This window comes from Hemicordylus capensis, chromosome 3 (genome assembly GCF_027244095.1).
Source record: "Hemicordylus capensis ecotype Gifberg chromosome 3, rHemCap1.1.pri, whole genome shotgun sequence".
Lineage (NCBI taxonomy): Eukaryota > Metazoa > Chordata > Lepidosauria > Squamata > Cordylidae > Hemicordylus > Hemicordylus capensis.
Genome location: NC_069659.1, coordinates 25,098,319 through 25,120,875, shown reverse-complemented (window position 1 = coordinate 25,120,875; position 22,557 = coordinate 25,098,319). Strand labels below are relative to the sequence as shown.

Sequence of the window (22,557 nt, the reverse complement as noted above, 5' to 3'; positions counted from 1 at the left end):
GAATTGGATCATACTATGGTCACTGCTACCCAGTGGTTCTGGAATTGGTATATAGACACCTATACACTGGGTCCCTCACCTGGTGTTGGCGTGTGCTGTCCCCCTTACCATAATTTGACCTATTTGGCAAGCTGTCCTGTGTTTCTTTATGCTCAGCTCCTGGCTCTACTCTGTTCCCTTCTGGTTTATCCGAAACATGTTCACCCTCACACCTTAGGGGATTTTGCTGGCTGAAGCCAATACCACCCAATTCCTGCTAGCAATCCTCCAGGAATCATTTTAAAAGCTGCTCTGTGACCTTCTTGATTTTAAGGCCCAGCAATCTGGTTCCATTTTGGTTCAAGAGGAGCCTGTCCCTTTTGTACAGGCTTCACTTTCCTCAAAATGCATCCTAGTGCCTAACGAATGTAAACCCCTTCTCCTGGCACCACTGTCTCATCCATGCATTGAGACCCCTCAGCTCCGCCTGTCTCACTGTCCCTGTGCTTGGAACAGGTAGCACTTCAGAGAATGCTACCCTGGGAGTCCTGGACTTCAGTATGCTACCTAGCAGTCTAAATTTGGCTTCCGGGACCTCCCTACTGCATTTCCCAACATTGTTGGTGCCAATGTGCACCACGACACAGCACTGCCTAACAGCCTACCTAGACGCAGTGTGACGTCTGCAACCTTCGCACCAGGCAAGCAAGTAACCGTGTGGTCTACACATGGGTCACGGACCCATCTCTCTATTCCGCTAATGATCGAATCACCTACAGTACTGCTAAGAGGCCCACACTCCCTGGAGGAGTATCCTCTATGCAAGAGGAGTTGGATTTGATTTGGAATGAACTTATCTAAAGTGGTTTACATACCACACAGCCAACTGTGAATAATTTTCAGTTTCCATTTCAGTTTTCTTTGGTCCACAACCAGTATAACAGTAAATTCACTACCTAAACACCACACATTACAACATAACCAATCTCCTTTCTCCCTTCTGCTACTTGTTACGCAAGTTACACCTTATTTTACAAACTTTTTATTTTACAAATGTTTACAAAATTTGGCCCCTGAAAGAATTATCTCTGATTTCTGATCTGCCAACAAATACAACACATAAAACATTTCTGATCGCCTGGAAAGGATGAAAAAAGTGGTGTTTTAAATATGTTACGAATCCTCTGATAAAATATACAATTTAAAATTATATGCTCAGTTGTCTCTGTCTCATACACACCACAGGGGCAGACTCTTTCTTCATATGGTATTATCAGAAATTTTCCAAATCGCACCGCAGATCGCAGAGTGTTACATCTAGCCAAGGTGAACGCCCTTCTATGACTGAAAACCTGTAAATTAACAAGATATTCTGCCAGCTTAAAGCAGCTGTCTAATCACTCCTGTTGAATGGATTTAGAATTAAAATCTCTTTGATGTTCCATATCTAATATACGTTGTTTTAGCACCTCCCTGACCCAGGTATGGCCTAAGTAGTATAATGCCTCTGCAGAGAGGGATCAAATGAAAAGAGCTTAGTCCCTAATTCTGATGCCAGTTTGATGTAAAAGAGTCTTCTAATATTAAAGGTCCTAAACCATTACAGAAAGACTTTAATTTCAACCAATAATTTGTTATCCAAATTTTGACCTCTATCTTCAGTAGCCTGGCTTCTAGTCTTAGAGATACATTGCGAACATGCTTAGCCACTTGGGTCCTTAAGATCTGGTTGCACACCTAAGCGGGATGTATTCACACAACGTGTGATCCACTTGTGGAACTCTCTGCCACAGGATGTGGTGACAGCCAACAACCTGGATGGCTTTAAGAGGGGTTTGGATGACTTCATGGAGGAGAGGTCTATCAATGGCTACTAATTGGTGGGCTATAGGCCACCTCCAGTCTCAAAGGCAGGACGCCTCTGAGTACCAGTTTTAGGGGAGTAACAGCAGGAGAGAGGGCATGCCCTCAACTGCTGCCTGTAGGCTTCCAGCGGCATCTGGTGGGCCACTGTATGAAACAGGATGCTGGACTAGATGGGCCTTGGGCCTGATCCAGCAGGGTTGTTCTTATGTTCTTATGTTCTTATGATGTGAGTTTGCTTCACTGTGTGTTGCCACTCCATCTGGGCTTCTAGTAAAGGCATGGGAGCTCCATGCCAGCAATGCTTAATGTCATCCCTTTCCACTGGGAATTATGGGAGTTCCGCGGAGTAGAAGTGACACAGAGCATTATTGTCACAGAGACACTCTCACCTTCGCTAAGAGTATGGTTGCAGGGGTGAATAACCCTCAGCCAGCAAGTTTGTGTCCTGCTCGGGTGTGTGACTGTCTGTTTAATATGTAAGCCACAGAGTTAATTGGTGCTCAGTTCGAATTGGACCTAATTTACTTCTTTCAAGCCAGTCCTAGGTCCCTCATCCCCCAGTCTACATTTCTGTGTTCATTCCCTTTTCTGCAAAATTGCCTGGTGGTCAAAGAGATGGGCTGCATCAGTCGTCTTGATTAGACCTGAAAATGTTGCAGGAAGAGTGTTTCAAGCACCAGGATCCCTGGAAAGTGGAGCCTTTGGGGACAGGGAGCCATCTCATTTGATTATTTATTTTCTATATAAACTGCTTTGGAAAATTGTGTTGAAAAGCTGTATATACGTAGTAGTCGTTTAGTCCCCACCATATTGCTGCAGGGCCAAATGAAGGCTGCAACAACAGCCTTTCTCCTTGCCGCCACCTAAGGGAAGGGAGCAGTTGCAATGCATGGTAGTCTTGAGGATGAACAAATTATGGGCTGAGTCTAAACTTCAGAGACGTCCAGGCTTGGTCCATAATTAGTTCAGAACTTCCAAACCAGGGGCATTTGTGCTCTGAACTGCTAATTCTAAACTCTGGTTTGGATAGCTTTAAAAGAGACTTGACAAATGCATAGAGGACAGATCTATCAATGATTACTAGTCTTGATGGCTATAGGCTTTCTCCAGGTTCATTGGTGGGATGCCACTGAATCCTAGCTGCAGGGGGGCAACAGCAGGAGAGGGGGCATGCCTTCATCTACTTGTCGGCTTCCCAGAGATATCTGGTGGGCCACTGTGGGAAACAGGATGCTGGCCTGATCCAGCATGTTTTTATGTCACTATTCAAGATGTTTTGCGAGGATGTAAATAGTTTTCTTGGTGAACCCAAGTAGCATGTATCACATCATGAAGTTTTATCTGTGTTGTGCTTACGCTTCTATAATACTTTGCATTCTTGGATTGCAGGTCGAAAGTTTAAGAAGTTTAATAAGGTCAAAGTTCTAAGAGCCTTAGATGTTGTCGCACTCCAGCAGCCCGCAGCCCTTCCCAACGAAAGCCAAGCCCTGGCTCAGAGGCTCTCCTTTTCTCCGACTCAAGACATCCAGTTTATTCCTCCACTGATCAGCGTCTTGCAAGGCATCGAGCCAGAAGTGGTCTATGCAGGCTATGACAACACACAGCCAGAAACTCCAAGTGCTTTACTAACCAGCCTTAATCAACTATGTGAGAGGCAGCTCCTTTGCGTAGTCAAATGGTCCAAGTCATTGCCAGGTAATTGGCTGTTTTGATTGACCAATTTCAAAGCTACCCACTTGCCTCAACCCATTTATGCTACATCAGCACTACCTCAGTGGTTAGGCTAGAGTCAGTGCTCAAAAACGTCAACATTTCTCAAAGATCCCCCCAGGTAATTTCCTGTTGATGATTTTGAGGCTAGAGCAGCATATGAAGAAATGGCCGGCTTTTCTTATTAAAATGTATACACTGGCTTTCAGATAAATGCAAACAAGGTTAGAACTGGCTAAGCCACAATCAACAGAATTCTAACTGATTAACATTACTGGTAAAACAAAAACATGAGCAACTCAATAACTGAATTGCTGAGTTATTCATTAAAGCCCCAAATGGTTTCAAACCAGGATCTCTGAAGGACTGTCTCCTCCTGCACTAGCCTACCCACCCATTCATGTACTTGGGAAAAGGTTTTCTCCATATCCCATCACTGCCAGAAGTTTGGCTGGTGAGTAAGCAGGACAGGGCCTTCTCTGCGGTGGTATCTAGACTCTGGAATTCTGTGCGCTGAGAGATCCGCCTAGGCCTCTCTCTCATGCAGTTTCAGTGCTAGAGAAAAACAATTTTGATAAGCCTGTAAGCTTGGCTGATTTCTGGATTGGTATCTACAAAACTTTCCTACTGGTTTTAGTTTGTGGGGTGTTTTTGGCACTGTGTCTAATTTTGGTAGCCATAAGCCATCTCGGGCATTGCTATAGGCAATGAAAAGGCAGGGTGTTGATGTTGCAAGCAAATAGCAAACCGAGCAAAGAGCCACCTTTTAAAGTGGCAGTTCTCTTATATTTAGCAGGGAGAGAGCAGCTGTCCCTGTCCAACCCAGACACGGCATCCCTCCAGCAACTGTGTTGCTGGTGTCTGTCGTAGGTTTATTTATAAACCGTAGGTTTATTTTTGGATTGGGAGCCCTTTTTTGACAGGCAGTCACCGTGTTTATTATTTGCTTTTGTATGTAAGCCACTTTGAGAACTTTCCTTGGAAAACAGCGTATAAATATTCGTAGTGGTAGTAGTAGTAAGTCATCCACCAGTGCAACCAAGGAGCTCTCTATGCCAAACTAGATGCAGATAATCAACTCTCATCAAAATGCACCTGGAGCAGATCATAGCCATGAATTCCTTCCTGGGAAGAGGCAAGATGTTAAGGATGTTTAGGAAGTGCATGAAAGGGAAACAGGATCCTGACACTGCTCATGCCACACATTAGATACTTACACTGAGTGAAGAGATTCTACATATGTACAGCTTCTTTCCTTCCTACTAAGGTCCAGCACATAGAAGTCAAGGGATGTGGCCAGCTTGTGCCCTGCCTTCGTCCGTGTCCCTGCTTCTCCCTCACATGTTCTCGGAACATCTGAGGGAGAAATGAGCAAACGGCCCTATGGACTCCCATGTTTCAGTGTTTCTATTTGAACTCCATTCTCATTTCTGCAGTAAGTTCCCTTCCAGCAATTCTATGTGTGCTCTGAATGCATTATAAAGGCCATTTCATTTTTATGTCCTGGATGTCCTTAGATGACTATTTGTTGACAAAAACACATGCCAGGGTCTGTAAGGAGTGTCTGCAATTGTGAAACATAGTCAGCTTTATTAATATTCCTCAAAGGCCACTGTAAAATGGAAATTGCCAATATAAATCTATCCAGGAGACACAGGGCAAAACAAGTAAAAATAAAATAAAGAGAATATTGTTGCTCTTGGTGAACGATAATTGCTTATTTCATATTCTTAAAGATACTGGCTGAAATGTGCCATGCTGATGGTGGCCGGAACACATTGTATCCACATTATCCTACTGTGGACACGGAAGCAGCACCACTGCTGTGGGGGTGCCAATTGTGAAACCACGGTCACTGCCGTTTCTCCCCTTGGCCACAATGGGCAAAACCACAGTAATGCTGTCTGTGCAACCAGGGTCTTGGAACTGCTACTCCTGTGTACCCAGAAGTCACATCACAATACTCTCCTGTTGGCATTTAGCACTGAGTATTATGTCAGTCATTCACAACTGTGCAATGATTTTCCTGGGAGAACCTTGTGTTGTTGTTTTTTTTTAAATTACCTTTTAAAACCTTACCTCTGCACAACAGCCCTTTGATTTACTTTAGGCTGGAAGAGAGCAGCTCTGACCGAAATTAGGGGCACAATCTCCAAAAGGGCATGTTTTCATTTTGAATAGTCTGAAGTTTCACCCAGCAGGAGGTAATATTTTAATAAGTTCATGGTTCCGATGCTTAAATATAATTTTTCAAATTTTAAAATGTGCTCTTATTCCCTCTGACAGTGAATTTGGATGGGTCAGGTATTTTTTGAACATATCTCTATATAGACATAGATATATACAGTAACATGAGCTTGCAGTTTGCAGTTATTCCTCCTGTGTCATGAAATGACAGTGCACTCTCCCTTCACTCTTTGCTAGGTGATGAAGAGAAGAACTGCTTTGTTTTGAGGATGTAAGAGCATTGCTGCCACGAACTTCTAAAAAGACAAACTCTAGGAAACTACATTGTCTATTTCATTCAAATAGATGAATGAAGATCTCTAGTGCTAAATTGTTCATGTCCTGGAATTTCATGTCACTGAGTGAGTGAGGTCCAAGCAGCTTCGTTAGGGATGTGCCTGAACTGGCTCAGGCAGCCACGGGCAGGCCAGGGACCACTTCCTTTTAAAAAGCAGTTAAGCAGGTCCTTACCTGCTCCTCTGTTGTCCCCACTGCTTTCTGGGTGTGGCGCTTGCTGTCCAAAAGGACGCACACAGCTTCAGTGCTGTCCCCAGCAGCCTGCGCACAGTGTCGGCATGCCCATGAAGGCTGCACATGCACAACGGCCATGTGCTTGCCAACGCTGCATACAGGCTGCTTGGGACAGCACTGCAGCCACGCATGGCCTTTTGGACAGTGAGCCTGGAAAAGCGGTGGGGCAGCGGAGGAGTAGGTAATGACCTGCTTAACTGGTTTTTAGAGGGACCAGTCCCCGCCCTGCCGAACCGATACAGATGCAGGCGCCCAAGCTGGTTCGGCGGTTCCCTAAGGCGGTTCGGGCACATCCCTAAGCTTTATAGAGAGAGATTAATTTTTGTAGGAATTTGTGAGACGGTTTTCTATAGAATAATGCTTCCATCAATCAAGTCCAGCTCAGGTTCTCCTATTCTAATGACTGCTGTGAAATGAAGCAGAACTCAAATATTAGACTTTGCCCTGGAGAATTATTGATTCTCCTCCTGAAGAACTGAACCAAGTGTTCTTCAAAAAGATTATTTAATCCACCTATATTATTAGATGATGCAAGGCAGGTGTTGCAAGTTTCAGGTGCAAACAGAGGAAATTTCTGGGTGTAGAGTCTGTAAATGGGAAGTGACAGCTTACTAGGGAAGCTGCCTTATACCAAATCAGATCATTGAGCCGTCTTGTTCAGTATTGTCTACAATGACTGGCAGCGTCTTTCCAAGGTTTCAGGCGGGAGTCTCTCCCAGCTCTTCCTGGAAATGCTAGGGAGTGAACTAGGGACCATCTGCATGCAGAGCAGATGCTCTGCCACTCAACTATGGTCCCATCCATAGAATTAGGTGGAATAGAAAGCGGAGAGTAAGATTCCCAGGTCGATGTCTCTGGATGCTTGCAGTTGAAGCAATGAAACTTGTGCCATTCTTGGCTACTTTTTAAATTATGATTTCCAGCAAATCTTAGGTGATGTGGGAGAGGGAGAATAGTGGTGGTATTCGGATTACGCTACAAATCATGGGTTGTAGGGTTGAGAACGCGCCACCAGTTCAATTGTTGTTTTCTCCTCTCCTTGCACATATAGTACTGTTTCGCCTAATGATACCATTGTTTGCAGTTGCATCCAAACAAAAAAACTGTGGTTTGAATGATCCCTCCTGAGTAGGACTGCAAAGCAAACCAGTAGGTTGAAACTGGTTTGCAATCATGGTTTAGAAGGACTGCTCAAAGAATAGCACACCAGTTTAGATGTTTGTTTGTTTGTTTGATTGATTGATTTTTATACTGCCCTTCCTAAAGTGGCTCAGGGTAGTTTACACTAAAAAAAAATTACATACCAATTAAAACAAAAAACCGTTTAAAAACAGATTAAAATTAGCATTAAAACCAATATTAAAACTAAATATCATTAAAAGACAGACCTAAAAGTTGGTCTTTAAGGCTCTCGTGAAGGCCTCCAAGGAAGATAATCCCCTCATATCTGTGGGGAGCATGTTCCACAACCCAAGGGCGATAGCTGAGAAGGCCCTATCCCAGGTCGCCACCAGATGAATTGGTGGCACCCGAAGATGGACCTCCTCCTTATGATCTCAGTGAGTGATTGGGTTCTTGTAGAGAACATATATAGCTGAAAACTATGGTTTGATTAGGCTAGGAAGCAATGTAGCAATGAGGTCATTCTCACAACCAAAATCACTGGGGGTAGGGAGGACTGGGGGGGGGGAAGCAGGAGCCTGCCTCCCTTCCCCCACACGATTGGACCCACTCCCAGGTTCCACAGTGCTATGCACCCACACAACCAGCACACAAGCACTTTGGGAGCAGTGAGGGTGATAGGGAAAAGGAGGCTGGGTCCCCCTGCATCCCACAATACACAGTGCGAGGAGCATGGTGCATTAGGGGATTTCCCTGCTGCCAGGCTGCCGGCAGTAGAAAATCCTGGGTAGAAAACCCGGGCTACCTGGTGGAGGAGTGCCAAGATTGGGACCAGGGGCGTAACTACTATTAGGCAAGGGGAGGCGGCTGCCTAGGGGCCCCCACGCCTCGAGGGCCCCCCCAGAGGCAAGTCACATGACTATATATTGTGAAGTGTGTGTGTGTGTGTATCGGCGTGGGGCCCATTTTAAAATTTTGTCTCTGGGCCCACTCCAGCCTTGTTACGCCCCTGATCGGGACTGATACCAGTCGTTCACACAACCAGCTCTACCTAGGTAGGGCTGCTCTTGCCCAAGTAGAGCTGGTCCTAAGTACAACCTCTCTGTGTTCCTCTTATTTACGGTGTGCATAAATGCAAACTCAAATGTGTTGTTGTTCACAACTAGAGGCAGATCATACGAGCTAGGCCTGCACAACTAAGCTAGCACACATTCCACTCATCATATACCGTCTCCACCAGTGCTGCAAATTCTGAAATGAGAAGTGCTGCAGATCCTTATTTCATGTAGACGTGTCTTTCACTCTTTGAATTTGTTCTGCTTTTCAGGATTCCGGAACTTACACATTGATGATCAGATAACCCTGATCCAGTATTCATGGATGAGCCTAATGGTGTTTGCCATGGGGTGGAGGTCTTACAAGCATGTCAGTGGTCAGATGCTCTATTTTGCACCTGATCTAATACTAAATGAGTAAGTAGAGGCTTCCAATTTCCTTTGCTTGTCATAATACTCCTGTTTTAGTATAACATTTATTTATTATTTATTTATAATATTTATACCCCACCCCTCCAGTGCAATACTGCTTGGGGCAGCTTACAACAATAAGATAGACACAGATACAAGTAATAAAATTAATTTTTAAAAAAACATTCCAAAAATGTCTGTGTATACGTGCTCTTACACTTGGATAAAGCACAGATTGATTGATTGACTGATTGTTAAATTTATATACCGCCTTTCATTATCTGTCCCAACTATTGGTACCCTTTTGAAAATACATTGGGTGACATTCTGAATTTCTGAGCAGTGTTAGAAATACATAACAGGAGCTGAGTCCATGGAAACGTCTGCTGCAGACCTCAGCCACAGTGTTGCTGAGCAAGAAAATGCACACAGAGCGGGAGGGAATAGTGATTTTTGCTGCTCTCTCCTTCCTCCAGCAGGAGACTTCTGTAATATGTCCCTGAGGGCTGAGTCCAACATTTCAGGCTATGTTCTGCAGATTCTACTGCAGATACTCCTGCTAACTGAGCAAAGAGGCACCTTTTAAAAGTGGCGATTCTCTTTATTTAGCAGTGGGGAGAGCAACTGGTCCTATCCAACCCTAGCACAGCATCCCTCCAGTGGCTATTGTTGGTGTCTTTCTTATGTTTCTTAGATTGTGAGCCCTTTGGGGACAGGCAGCAATTAATTAATTTCTGTATGTAAGCCGCTTTGGGAACTTTGGTTGAAAAGCAGTATATAAGTACTCGTCGTATTCGTATTTGTATTCTTCCACAGGCTTCCAACACTGTTCAGAAGGTTACTCAGTATCCTAGTTTCTAGCAACAAAGAGTTTATTTCATTCTACAAACCATAAAAACAAAGATGAACACTTGTTTTGAACCTGAGTTAAAAACTAAATTCATGGGTCTAATCAAATCGTTAAAGCAGAGTTAATTAATAATAATAATAATAATGGACCTGTAAAAAAAGAAAGTAGTACATCACCTAAATGGAAGATTAGATTAGAAAATAAAATATCCAGACTTAGATCAGATGCTAGTAAATTGAAAGACATGAAAGACAAGAAGCTGAAGAATGAAAACACCAAACAGTATCTGATCCAAAAATACCACCTAGATTCAAGGAAAATTAGAGAAGTCCTGGAAATAATAAAGCAGCAAATAACAGCAGTGTCAAAGAAGATTAGCAGATATGAAGCCAGAACTACACAACACAGGCAGAATCTCCATTCCAGTCGAATCAGAGACGTTTCTACCAAAGCATAGAAGGAGAAACTGCAAGAAACATAGAAACACCAAATAAAGAAGAAACAGTGCAATTCTGGGGGAAATTATGGGACAATCCAATAGATTATAATAAAAAAGCAGGCTGGATGAAAGAGGTCAAAAAATGTAACCAACAAATGCAAGATCTAATAATAACACCAGAATTAATAAGTGAAAGAGCAAAGAAAATTAAAAATTGGACTGCTCCAGGCGATGATGAACTGCATGGCTTTTGGCTTAAACACCTAACAAGCCTTCATAAACAACTATCAAAACAGTTCAATCACATTTTGCAAGGAGGTGATATTGAACAATGGCTAACAACTGGGGAAACTCATCTCATCATGAAAGACCCAGCAAAAGGTGCAGTTCCAAGTAATTATAGACCGATAACCTGTCTGCCAACCATGTTCAAATTATTAACTGGAATAATAGCAGATGAAGTGATGCAACACTTATTAACTAACAAACAGCTTCCAGTTGAACAGAAAGGAAATTGCCCGAACACCAGAGGCACAAAAGACCAGCTGCTGATTGACAAAATGATTTTAGAAAACTGCAAGAGAAGAAAAACAAATCTAAGTGTTGCATGGATTGACTACAAGAAAGCCTTCGATTCATTGCCTCACACATGGATACTAAAATGGTTAGAAACAACTGGTGTCAGCAAAAACATTCAGATTTTTTTTTTTTTTTTAAATCAATGAGCATGTGGAGTACACAGTTAACAATCAATGGCGAGACACTTGGACAGGTTAGCATTAGAAGAGGCATTTTCCAAAGGGACTCACTATCCCCTCTGTTGTTTGTAATCGCCATGACCCCATCTTCACAAATACTAAACAGAACAGGCCTCGGATAACAAACATCTAAAACATCAAGTAAAATCAACCATCTGCTGTACATGGACGATCTGAAGTTGTATGGAAAGTCCCAGTCAGAAATTGAATCACTGCTAAACACTGTCCGTATATTCAGTAGCGATATAGCAATGGAGTTTGGACTAGACAAGTGTGCTTCATTAATAATGAACAGAGGGAAAATAACAAAAACAGAAGGAATAGAACTGCCCAATGGAAGCAAGATCAAGAACCTGGAAGAGAAAGAACCTTACAAATACTTGGGCATTCTCCAGGCTGATAACATCGCACACACTGAAGTTAAAAGAAAAATTGGAAGTGAATACATCAGGAGAGTCAGAAAAATCCTCAAGTCCAAACTCAATGGCGGGAACATCATACAAGCCATAAACACCTGGGCTATACCTGTTATTAGATACACTGCAGGAATAATAGACTGGACCCAGGCAGAGCTAGAGACGCTAGATCATAAGACCAGGAAAATCATGACCATCAGTCATGCTCTGCACCCCTGCAGTGATGTCGATAGGCTATACCTCCCTCGCAGCTCAGGTGGAAGAGGAATGCTGCAAGTCCATCAAACAGTAGAGGAGGAGAAAAGAGGCCTTGTAGAATATATCAAGGACAGTGAAGAAGATGCACTTCTAATGGTCAATAATGCGAAACTATTCAACACCAATGAAACAAAGCAGGCCTACAAGAAAGAACAAGTCAAGAACCGAGCAGAAAAATGGAAAAATAAGCCACTTGTCAATGGTCAATATTTGCACAATATAAGTGGAAAATCAGACATCACCAAGACCTGGCAATGGCTTAAGAATGGCAACTTGAAGAAAGAAACAGAGGGTTTAATACAGGCTGCACAAGAACAGGCACTAAGAACAAATGCAATAAGAGCAAAAGTAGAAAAATCAACCACAAACAGCAAGTGCCGCCTTCGTAAAGAATCAGATGAAACCGTGGACCACCTAATCAGCTGTTGTAAAAAGATCGCAGAGACTGACTACAAACAAAGGCATGACAAAGTAGCAGGGATGATACACTGGAACATCTGCAAAAAATACAAGCTACCTGTAGCCAAACATTGGTGGGACCATAAAATTGAAAAAGTTGAAGAAAATGAAGATGTAAAAATATTATGGGACTTCCAACTACAAACAGACAAACATCTGCCACACAATACACCAGATATAACTGTAGTCGAGAAGAAAGAAAAACAAGTGAAAATAATTGACATAGCAATACCAGGGTATAGCAGAATAGAAGAAAAAGAAATAGAAAAAATCACCAAATACAAAGATCTACAAATTGAAATTGAAAGGCTGTGGCAGAAAAAGACCAAAATAATCCCAGTGGTAATTGGCGCCCTGGGTGCAGTTCCAAAAGACCTTGAAGAGCACCTCAACACCATAGGGGCCACAGAAATCACCATCAGCCAATTACAAAAAGCAGCTTTACTGGGAACAGCCTATATTCTGCGATGATATCTATAACAATTGACAATAAAATTCAGCCATCCCAGGTCCTTGGGAAGGATGATGTCTGGATAAAACAAACCAGTCAATAACACCTGTCTGACTGTGTAAACAAGAAATAATATAAAAGTGAATTAAACTTAACACAGCTTGGCCTCTCTCAGTATCTCTGACCATATTTGAATAGCTGCCACAAGAAATTTACCTATATTTTTAACAGTTACATTGGAAGCTGCCTTATACTGAGTCAGACCGTTGGTCTACCTAGCTCAGTATTGTCTACCGAGACTGGCAGTGGCTTTTCCAAGGTTACAGGCAGTCGTGTCTCTCAGCCCTATCTGGAGATGCCAAGGAGGGAACTTGGAACCTTCTGCATGCAAGCGTGCAGATGCTCTTCCCAGAGCAGCCTCATCTCCTAAGGGGAATGTCTTATAGTGCTCACATGTAGTCTCCTATTCAAATGCAACCAGGGTGGGCCCTGCTTAGCAAAGGGGACAGTTTGTGCTTGTTACCACAAGACCAGCGTTAGAATCAGAACGCAGAATATATATATAAAATCAGAATTCCCTGGATATAGCCAGAGCACAAGAGATAAAAACAGGCTCTAATATCATTATAAAGATTACAGTATAAAAGGATATGGGCTGATGTTTCTATAGCATCACTTCTACATGGGCACTCTTGAATGCCAAGGTAAAACCTCTAAATCGACCTTCTATAATTACTGTATCCTCGTCTCCAATTTACAACAATACCTAGCTAAGAAGCAAAGTAACCTTTTCCAGTAGTGGCTTCCATGATGCACAGCCCTTCAGTGAAGCTTTCAGTGTCTGCTCTGAAGGCTTCTTTTCATATCCCCTCTCCTCCCTCCAAAATCTCTTCCCCCTTGTATAAATCTGTTTCTGAGGGCTGCATGACCCTTAGGGCTGAGAATGAGGGCACATGTGTTTATTTTTTGAGTTTATTTTTTATTTTTTGAAAAATGAACACATGTTTATTTTTTGTTTTGGGTGTGCTGCTGTAATGGAGAATGAAAAGGAAAACACTGGTCTTTCCTTCTAGTGGTTGCTTCTGGGATTAAATTGCAAAATAATCTCACACTTCCACCAATATCTCAAAAAGGTATCTATGTAGGTGAAAATAGAGTTGGTTAACTGGTAACGGGTTAATCATAAAATACTATTTAATCAGTGCTCAGCCCACATAACAGCTTTGCCAAGTTACAGCCTGATCCATTGGTTTGATTAATATGGGTTTCTCTGGCCTTGCAGGAAGTCAAAGTGGGAGGATGTGATCTGCACCTGTAGCCTCTGTTCTTTGGCTTAAAAGATCAAGGAAGGCAGGATTTACTAGAGCCAAGCCCAGATCTTGGAACCAAAAGCACCTGGAGAAAAAGCAACGTAGTGCCAGCTTCTCCTCCCTCTTCCTGCTTTCCGCACTGCTGTAAACATTTGCGGAGGGAGGGCCCCTCCAATCTGTAGCAGTGACTTTGAGAACAACTCTTCTCCCCACTGTTGGAAGGATCCTGGGGACTGTGCTGATGAACCTAATTTGGAAGGAATGGGCTGCCTGCAAGCTAAAAACCAACCATGATAGAACTTTAGGGCAGGGCTTGACAAATCCCAGGCACCAAGGAGCCATGGTGCGTGGAAATTTAGCCGTGGCGCCTAGAGTAGGATATTCAGAGGTAGTTTATTAAATAGAATATGTATCTGTCTCAGGCAGCCCTGTTTCTTTTCTATGTTATTTATAAAGGAGATAAAAAGAAGAGCGTTTACCTCCCCTCCCACAATGTCCATAACTAAGTCAGGCAATTTTGTCAAGTGTCTGCTGTCTGGCTCCTTGATCTTTGGGCTGGCTCCCAGATCCAAAGAAAATTTGTCAAAGTCTGCTTTAGTGCTGACATGCTGTGCAATGTTTTGTGCTTTTTCAGTGTAACTGGCATACTTACCCAAGAGTGGTGTTGTGCTAAATGCAAATGCGCAAATGTCATTGCGCCGTTGACAGCCATTATTTCCAATGGCTGTCAATTGCGCAACTTTGTTGGCAAATTCTTGCATTTAGCATTACAGCCCGCTTGTGTAAGGGTGCAGATGTTTCATTACAACACACACACATAACATTGCACAGTATGAGTTGCACAGTCAGGGAAAGAGCATTGCTGTCCAAGGTTGTTAAGACTGCGGAGAGAATAATTGGGTGTACTCTTCCCACTTTAGACCAAATTTATGCCACCAGGAGTTTTAACAAAACGGTAGAGATAGTGCAGGATCCCACGCACCCTGGAAATGATCTCTTTCAGCTTCTGCCTTCGAGAAGGAGGTACAGGGTCATAAAAGCCAGGACCAGCCGCTTGAGAAACAGTTTCTATCCAAAAGCGGTGTTAGCTCTGAACGCAGCAAAATACAGTTTCTGATGGGGTTTTTGTTTTTAGTTTTTTAGAGTTTTTTAGAGCGATGGGTATATGGGGGGGGTGTATATTGGGATATATTTAGTTATTTCTTGTTAGGTCCTGTAGAGGTTGCTGTAGATTCTTTCAATCTCGTTGTTCTGTACAGGACAATGACAATAAAGATTTATCGTATCGTATCGTATGTCAGCCAATGTTGTTTGTATTAATCTTATTATTGTCCATAAGAGTCGTGGCTGACAGCCAGAGCGATAAACCGCTGCTAGAGAGAGCAGATTTGTGGCAGCGTGTGACATTAGCTTAGCTGCTCTGAAAAACAGGGATTTGCAGAGTTGCACTACTGCGCTCTAGCACAAATGTCCCTGTTAAAATGCCCAGTGAGGCATGTGCAGTTTCAAAACTGTTTAGTCAGGAGCACAAGCTCCACCCTCAGCCCATCTAGGCTTTTGCAGTCGCCCACCATCCTTTGGCAAGCTCTACATTCCAGCCAGTATTATTATTGTTGTTATTATTGTTATTATTATAAGTAAAACTTGAAAAATAATGGCGCTCATACAGCACAAGTGTGTCTGCCTAGTAGCGTTGCATATGTGCAGTTTGTGCAAACACACGATTTGCACAAATTGCATTACACAGGAGTCTTTCCAGTAGGCTTACTCTCATGTAACACAGCTTGCACAGACTTCATGTCTGCACAGTTGATGGTTACTGAGCAAATGCAACATGACTGGGCTGACGTACCCGTGCACAGTATGTGAGCCACTAACAACACAAGGATGGGATCTACAAGCCTGAGTTTGCTATGGGCTGTACAAAAAATGGGAATAACACAGTCCTGGCTCTCAGGCTTACAAGTTAAGAAAGAAAAGACAAATTTGGAAGAAAAGAGAAGAATCAATTGGTGAAAGCCTGGTTGAATAGCTAACAAAATGGGCTGATGGAAGGGCTTCTTTCTTGTCATTGACTAACCTTTGGTGGAATTGGGGAGGGGAGTGGCTAGATGGTGACCCAGGCCAGTTGATGAAAAGGGCCTTGTTCCCTTGCCCTATTCCTCTGCCATGCTGCAAAGTGACAATTATATAGTACTTTTAGGTGTTCCAAGGACTTCACAGTAATTATTGCAGCAGATCTGTAAGGTAGATCAGTATTATGATTACCCATGTTGCAGACAGGAGTGCTAAGATAAGGTAACTCGCTTAAGGCCACCTACTGAGTTTAGGGCAAAGGCAGGATTTGAACCTGGGACTTTGTGGCTCATAGCTCGGTCTCTTCTTACTAGCTCTTTCAGGGCTAGCTTTTTTCCCTAAAAGCCAGTTTGATGCCAGAAGCTCTTGTTTGTCATTCTTCGAAGGGAAGTACACTAAATAATCATCAGCTCAGTATGTATTTATTTAGCCTTTGCCTTTCTTTTTTGGGTGTAAGACAGAGGATGAAAGAATCATCGTTCTATTCACTGTGCCTGTCTATGTGGCAAATTCCACAGGAGTTTGTCAAGCTACAAGTCAGCAGTGAAGAGTTCCTTTGCATGAAAGCCTTGCTGCTGCTCAATACAAGTAAGTTGTCTGCCTTGCTCTTCTTCTGGGCACAAATGGGTAGAAGTACATGTGTTTTGTCTATTTATCTGGATGAGGGCAGAATGCTAGACATGCAATGGTTTTACAGAGGCCTAGAGTTGTAAGAACAGAGCTAGAGCTAAAACGTGATTGTTAGGAACCCTTTTTCTCCCTACTACTTTGGTACCTTTATTTCAAAATGTCATTTGTGTTCTTATCTTATTTCTAGACATTTTCTCATTTGTCTATGTTGTGATAAACAACCTTAAGAAAATACAGATTTTAAAACAACTGACATGACGAGGAAAATTACTCAGACTAGTCCCATTGAAATTAAAATTTCAATCTCCCATCAAAACTAAGTAGTCCTTTTAATTTCAATGGTATTACTTTGAGTAATTTTCCTCACCATGCCATCCAGCAACAGTACTGTAGAGCACCGATAGGCAATCTTGGTTCTTCAGCCGTCACATAGGAACATAGGAAGCTGCCATATACCGAGTCAGACCATTGGTCTATCTAGCTCAGTACTGTCTTCACAGACTGGCAGAGACATCTCCAAGTTTGCAGGCAGGAACCTCTCTCAGCCCTATCTTGGAGATGCTGCCAGGGAGGGAGCTTGGAACCTTCTGCTCTTCCCGGAGTGGCTCCACCCTTTAAAGGAATATCTTCCATTGCTCACACATCAAGTCTCCCATTCATATGCAACCAGGGCAGACCCTGCTTAGCTAAGTGGACAAATCATGCTTGCTTCCACAAGCTTCTAACTATAGTTTTGATATCTGCTTCAAACTCTGGGTTCAGATCCTGGTTAAGAACTAGCCCTGGTTAGCAAATAGTTTATCATGTGATTTTGACAGAATACGTATGGCAAAGCTTGTGTAAATATGTTCTGAATATGTTAGGATGTTAATCCTACAGCAAAGATATATTTTTCTTTACAGTTCCTTTGGAAGGTCTCAGAAGTCAAAACCAGTTTGATGAAATGAGAGCAAGTTATATCAGAGAGCTGGTCAAGGCTATTGGGATGCGACAGAAAGGCGTTGTCGCCAGTTCACAGCGTTTCTACCAGCTTACAAAACTTTTGGACTCCATGCATGATGTAAGTTTATTTGAGCAATCCTGGCCATGATCCATCCTCTGGCACATGTGCAGCTCACAGAGCTTTTACACAGCTGAAGAGCCTCAGAGGGGATAATGAGGCTTGCCTCCCCCATGTGGCCCTCGTGAGGCTTTTAGATCGACAGATGGGAGGTGCAGATAGCTTTCGGTTTCAGATTATGGCAAGGTATGGTGCAGTGCACTTGGCACTACTGCCCAGTTGAGTTGCAGAGTTAGGGAGCAAAAGATCTTCATTGTGTGGTTTTCTTCCTGCACAGACAAGAAAAGATAGATCATGCCGATTATTAATTAATATAATAAAAAATAATAAATAATATTTTTAAGCTCAGTCCAAGTATTTATGTAAAGGTAAAGTGTGCAATCATGTAGATTTTGACTCCTGGTGCCCACAGAGCCCTGTTGTTTTCTTTGGAAGAATACAGGAGGGGTTTACCATTGCTTCCTTCCGTGCAGCATGAGATTATGCCTTTCAGCTTCTTCCTATATCACTGCTGCCTGAAATAGTACCAGTAGGGATTTGAACCGGCAACCTTTTGCAAGTACTAAGCTGCTTGTTGGTGATTTGTTTAGAATATCTGTCCCCAAATACTTAGGATATTGGCTGACATTCAGAGCAAGGATACACTAGTTTAGTGAGCAAGCAGCCTAACAGATGACCTCTCCATCCCCATGAAGCCCCCTGTGCCACCTGAAAATGTGTCCTAAGGGCTCCACAAGTGGCATAGGCAGTTTCCTGGGGAAGGGGAGGGAGTCAGTAATTACCACTTCCTCGCTGCCCCAGTGCAGCTAGTTGGGAGTTCTGTTAGGCTTCTCTTTCTGCACTGGTACATCTAAACTTGTCCTGTATGTCATCCAGTGCTTTTTAAAAAATACTTAAATACACATTCCTAATGACAATAATTTTCACCCCACTGTTTTGATAGTCTCATGCTCACATTACCAAGGGCCAGTTCGGATGATACGCCAGCACATATGATAAGGTCAGGGTCATGTTGAAAGCCTGCCCATCCCAACATCATGGAGGAGGTCTCAACATGCTCTTGGGGTGTCCCTTAATTACACGATGGGGCTGTTAATCTGTTTAATCTCATGAGGGGGCTGTTTATCAGCTTTAACACGTATTGGGAGCACGTGTAGAGGGGCAATCCATATGAACAGTCTCCTTATATGATTAAGGGACAGTGAGAGTACGTTGGGGTGACATCAGGGTGGGTGGCATAACTCTGTGACCCTGACCTCCTTTCATTTGCCAGCAAATGTAAACCAGCCCCAAGGCAGCATGGGAATAAACATTGCCATGACTCTGTCTAACATTAATAGAGAGTTTTAGAAACATGTGGTCTCTGTGTGTTGTGTTTGTGTAATGTCTGATAATTCACTGTTTAACACAGCTTGTGAAACAACTCCATCTATACTGTCTGAACACCTTTCTCCAGTCCCGAGCGCTGAGTGTCGAATTTCCCGAAATGATGTCTGAAGTGATCGCTGCACAACTACCCAAGATTCTGGCAGGGATGGTGAAACCTCTTCTCTTTCACAAAAAGTGAAATGCCTTTTTTTTTTTTTTGGTATCATATGTAGAGATAACACACATTACAGTGTGTGTGTGTGTTTGTGTGTGTGTGTGTTTTTTAAAAAGTGGGTTTATTTTATTTTATTTTTGGTTGGGATTTTGCGGTGCCAAGATATTACGACCTCGGTGCCACGTTATGTCCCTACCAATTTATGTCTGCAAGCCTGCAATGCTGTGCAATGTCCATATGGTGAACCTTTTGATTCCTTTACATAAGTTTGAAAAGAAAATCATGACCAATATTTGTCATAAGAAATGTTTTATAATAGGCCTGATTGAATTTCTCCTGAGGAATACACAACAGATCAGTTTTGTTTTGTTTTTTAAGAACAGGAAGTTACCTTGTACATTTTTCCTTCGTATTATTCATTTTTAAACTTCTGCAATGAGATGGAGTAAAGCTTTAGCTTTTAAAACTGTGTGTGTGCGCGTGGCTATATGTGTATATGTATATACATATCAAAGGCTATGGTGAAATTAAAATGCAAATTGTCTTCTCATTCAGGAATACATTCATTTTACTTTCCAATGTGTTTCATTGTCATTCCATCTCAGAAGATGATGGAGGTCTTACAAAGGAGCATGGTCACACCAAAACTATTCCATCAGATGTGTTTGTATCGAGAATGTAAAACCTACCTTGACCAGAATGCTGCCTCACATTATACATCCCCCTCCTCTTCTGCTTCTGCTACAGACAGGGGTGTAGCTATAATTGAGTGGATGGGTTCAAAGAACCCAGGCCCCCAAGCTCCTGAGGCCCCCCTCCCAGGTCCACCCCTCCCTATCTTCATTATCTCCCTCACCCCAAGGGGCCACCGAAGAGAGGCGTGAACAGGGGCCCCATCTCCCCTAGCTATGCCCCTGACTACGGATATTTATATACCGCTTTTCAACATAAAGCCCCCAGAGCACTTAGAAAGATAAATAAGATGGTTCCCTATTTCAAAAGAGCTCACAGTCTAAAACAAAACACAAGCTAGACACTAGTAACCACCCTGGAGGGATGCTGTGCTGGGGCTGGATAGGCCGGTTGCTTTCCCCTTGCTAAATACAAGCGAATCATCACTTTCTTCTCCATGTTCACCTCAGTCAGACATTCACATAAGAAGAGCCCTGTTGGATAGGTCCAAGCTCTATTGGACAAGCATCCGGTTTTCTGCAGTGGCCCACCAAATGCCTCTTCTGAAAATAGTGGCCTGTCATTGATATAGAAATAAAATCACCCCTTCTTTCCTTATTTCATGCCCTTCACATTGCGCAGTGCTATGAGGGTGAAGAAGAGGTCTGCCCTCACAGAGTTGCTGGAGAATAGCTGCACTGAAGGCTTCTCTAACAGGCCAGCATGGATGGACAGAGGGGAAAAGGGGAAATATTTTTGCTTCCAGAAGCTTGTTTTGCTTGCAGAAATATGCCCATGAGGGTTGCACAGCCCTCGGGGACATATTCCTGCAAGCAAAACAGGGTTTTGGAGAGAGGGGAGAGATGCAAAAATTGCTTCCCTCTCTCCTTCCACCCATGAAAGGCTGCAGAAGTAGTCTTCAGCGCAGCTATTTTCTGTGAGAGTGGAGCCCTTCTTCTGCCCTTGTAGCACTGTGCAGCCTGTGGGCCAGTGAAAGTTTTCTGGAATGCACTATCATCAGCTTGTTTCACATTTACTGAATTCCCACAACATGGAATTTGCTGCCTCTTGCTAAAGTTCCTTTGCATCCTTACAATGTAAGTCAGGACTGTTGGGGCACAGAGAAGGGGCTTTAACCCTTTGTCCCTGCTATGGTCCCAATCCAGATTACTACTCCCCTGCCCAGCTTCTCTACTGAAACAAAAGTTAAGCCTGTCAGTACTGATGGCAGGTGTGATGTAAGACCAGGTTTGCCCCTTAAGCTCATTTATAATTTTAGGATTAGAACCTCACAGGCGTGCCTCAAAAACAGGTACCCCATTGCAAATGCTTCATGCTGGGTATGCTCCCAGTTTTCAGTTGTGTGGAAGCAAGCTAGGGAAACCTGGAAAGAAGTGATTGTGGACGCAAGGAAACCTTTTCGTCTTATCTTGCTTCCACACAGTCACTTCTACCCAGATTTTCCTCCTACCTTGCTTCCACACAACTGAAATCTGGGAGCACACACAGCTCCCAAACCTGGGTAAAACACAGTTTTTGATTGTGTGAATGACCTCAGTGTTGGCAATGTGTATTCAGCACAGTGACAGTAAAAATGCAAGTCCAGTCCCATTACAAGGGTATTCTGTTTCACTCATGGGCTCAAAGTGCTCATGAGTATCCAGATTTCCACTTGTGGAACATAGGAAGCTGCCATATACTGAGTCAGACCACTGGTCTATCTAGCTCAGTATTGTCTTCACAGACTAGCAACGGCTTCTCCAAGGTTGCAGGCAGGAATCTCTCTCTGCCCTATCTTGGAGATGCCAGGGAGGGAACTTGGAACCTAGATGCTCTTCCCAGAGTGGCTGCATCCCCTGAGGGGAATATCTTACAGTGCTCAAACATCAAGTCTCCCATTCGAATGCAACCAGGAGGGATCCTGCTTAGCTAAGGGGACAAGTCATGCTTGCTACCAGAAGACCAGCTCTCTCATTGTTACATGAATTCTGGGGGCAAATACAAAATGATGACACTCCTTCCTACCCCAACATGGTTGGTTCTGCATTTTATTGATCACATTCATATTCCATCCTTCTTGCGTGAGGAGTTCAGGACTAACAAGTTCAGTGCCTAACATCTTGTCCTTCAATGCCTGGTCTATCCTTTTAACTCCAATGGGACTACTTTGAGTGATTCCCCCCCCTCCTAATGTCACCCCATGATTGCCTGCCTTTTTATCCCCACAACAAGCCTGTGAGGTAGGTTGTGCAGATTGAGAGTGACTGGCCAAATGTCCCCAGGGAGCATCATGGCTGAGGAGAGGTCTCAGATCTCTCTAGGCCAGGGGTTCTCAAACTTGGGACCCCAGCTGTTGGACTACAACTCTCATCACCCACAGCCAGAATGGCCATGGATGGTGGGCGTTGTAGTCCAGCAACAACTGGGGGACCAGGTTTGAGAACCTGGATCTATTTACGGCACTAAATCAGCTCTGAATACAAGCAAGGAGAGGCTTGACTTTTGTTATTACACGGAGCTCTTCCCATTGGCAAACCACTGATCTCTCATTCCTCTGGCTGAAGGAGACTCTTGCCGCTTACCCAATAGCCAAAGCCTTCGCAGCACTGCTCAGAAACTTGCAAAAATACTGTCAGGAGAAGCCTGATCTGTCAGCCTTATTAGATTTATTGGCCTCTGCTGCCTTATGTCAGGATGACCCAGAAGCAAGCACATGGCTTGTTTTTAATTTAATT

The 22,557-nt window shown here is 43.3% G+C and overlaps 1 protein-coding gene across 2 annotated transcripts in view; it reads left to right on the top strand.

The window, feature by feature from the left end:
- The window catches only part of PGR (progesterone receptor), a 100,851-nt gene extending 81,151 nt beyond the window's left edge, over positions 1-19,700 (top strand). Inside the window, exons 4-8 of one of the 2 annotated variants that reach the window (XM_053311505.1) lie at positions 3,235-3,540; positions 8,762-8,906; positions 16,375-16,505; positions 17,450-17,607; positions 19,019-19,700. In XM_053311505.1, the coding sequence (XP_053167480.1) occupies positions 3,235-3,540; positions 8,762-8,906; positions 16,375-16,505; positions 17,450-17,607; positions 19,019-19,174 (896 nt within the window). In that variant the 3' untranslated portion in view covers positions 19,175-19,700. The remainder of the gene's footprint in view (positions 1-3,234; positions 3,541-8,761; positions 8,907-16,374; positions 16,506-17,449; positions 17,608-19,018) is intronic. The other variant, XM_053311506.1, reaches the window with a different exon arrangement.
- Positions 19,701-22,557: the final 2,857 nt, after the last annotated feature.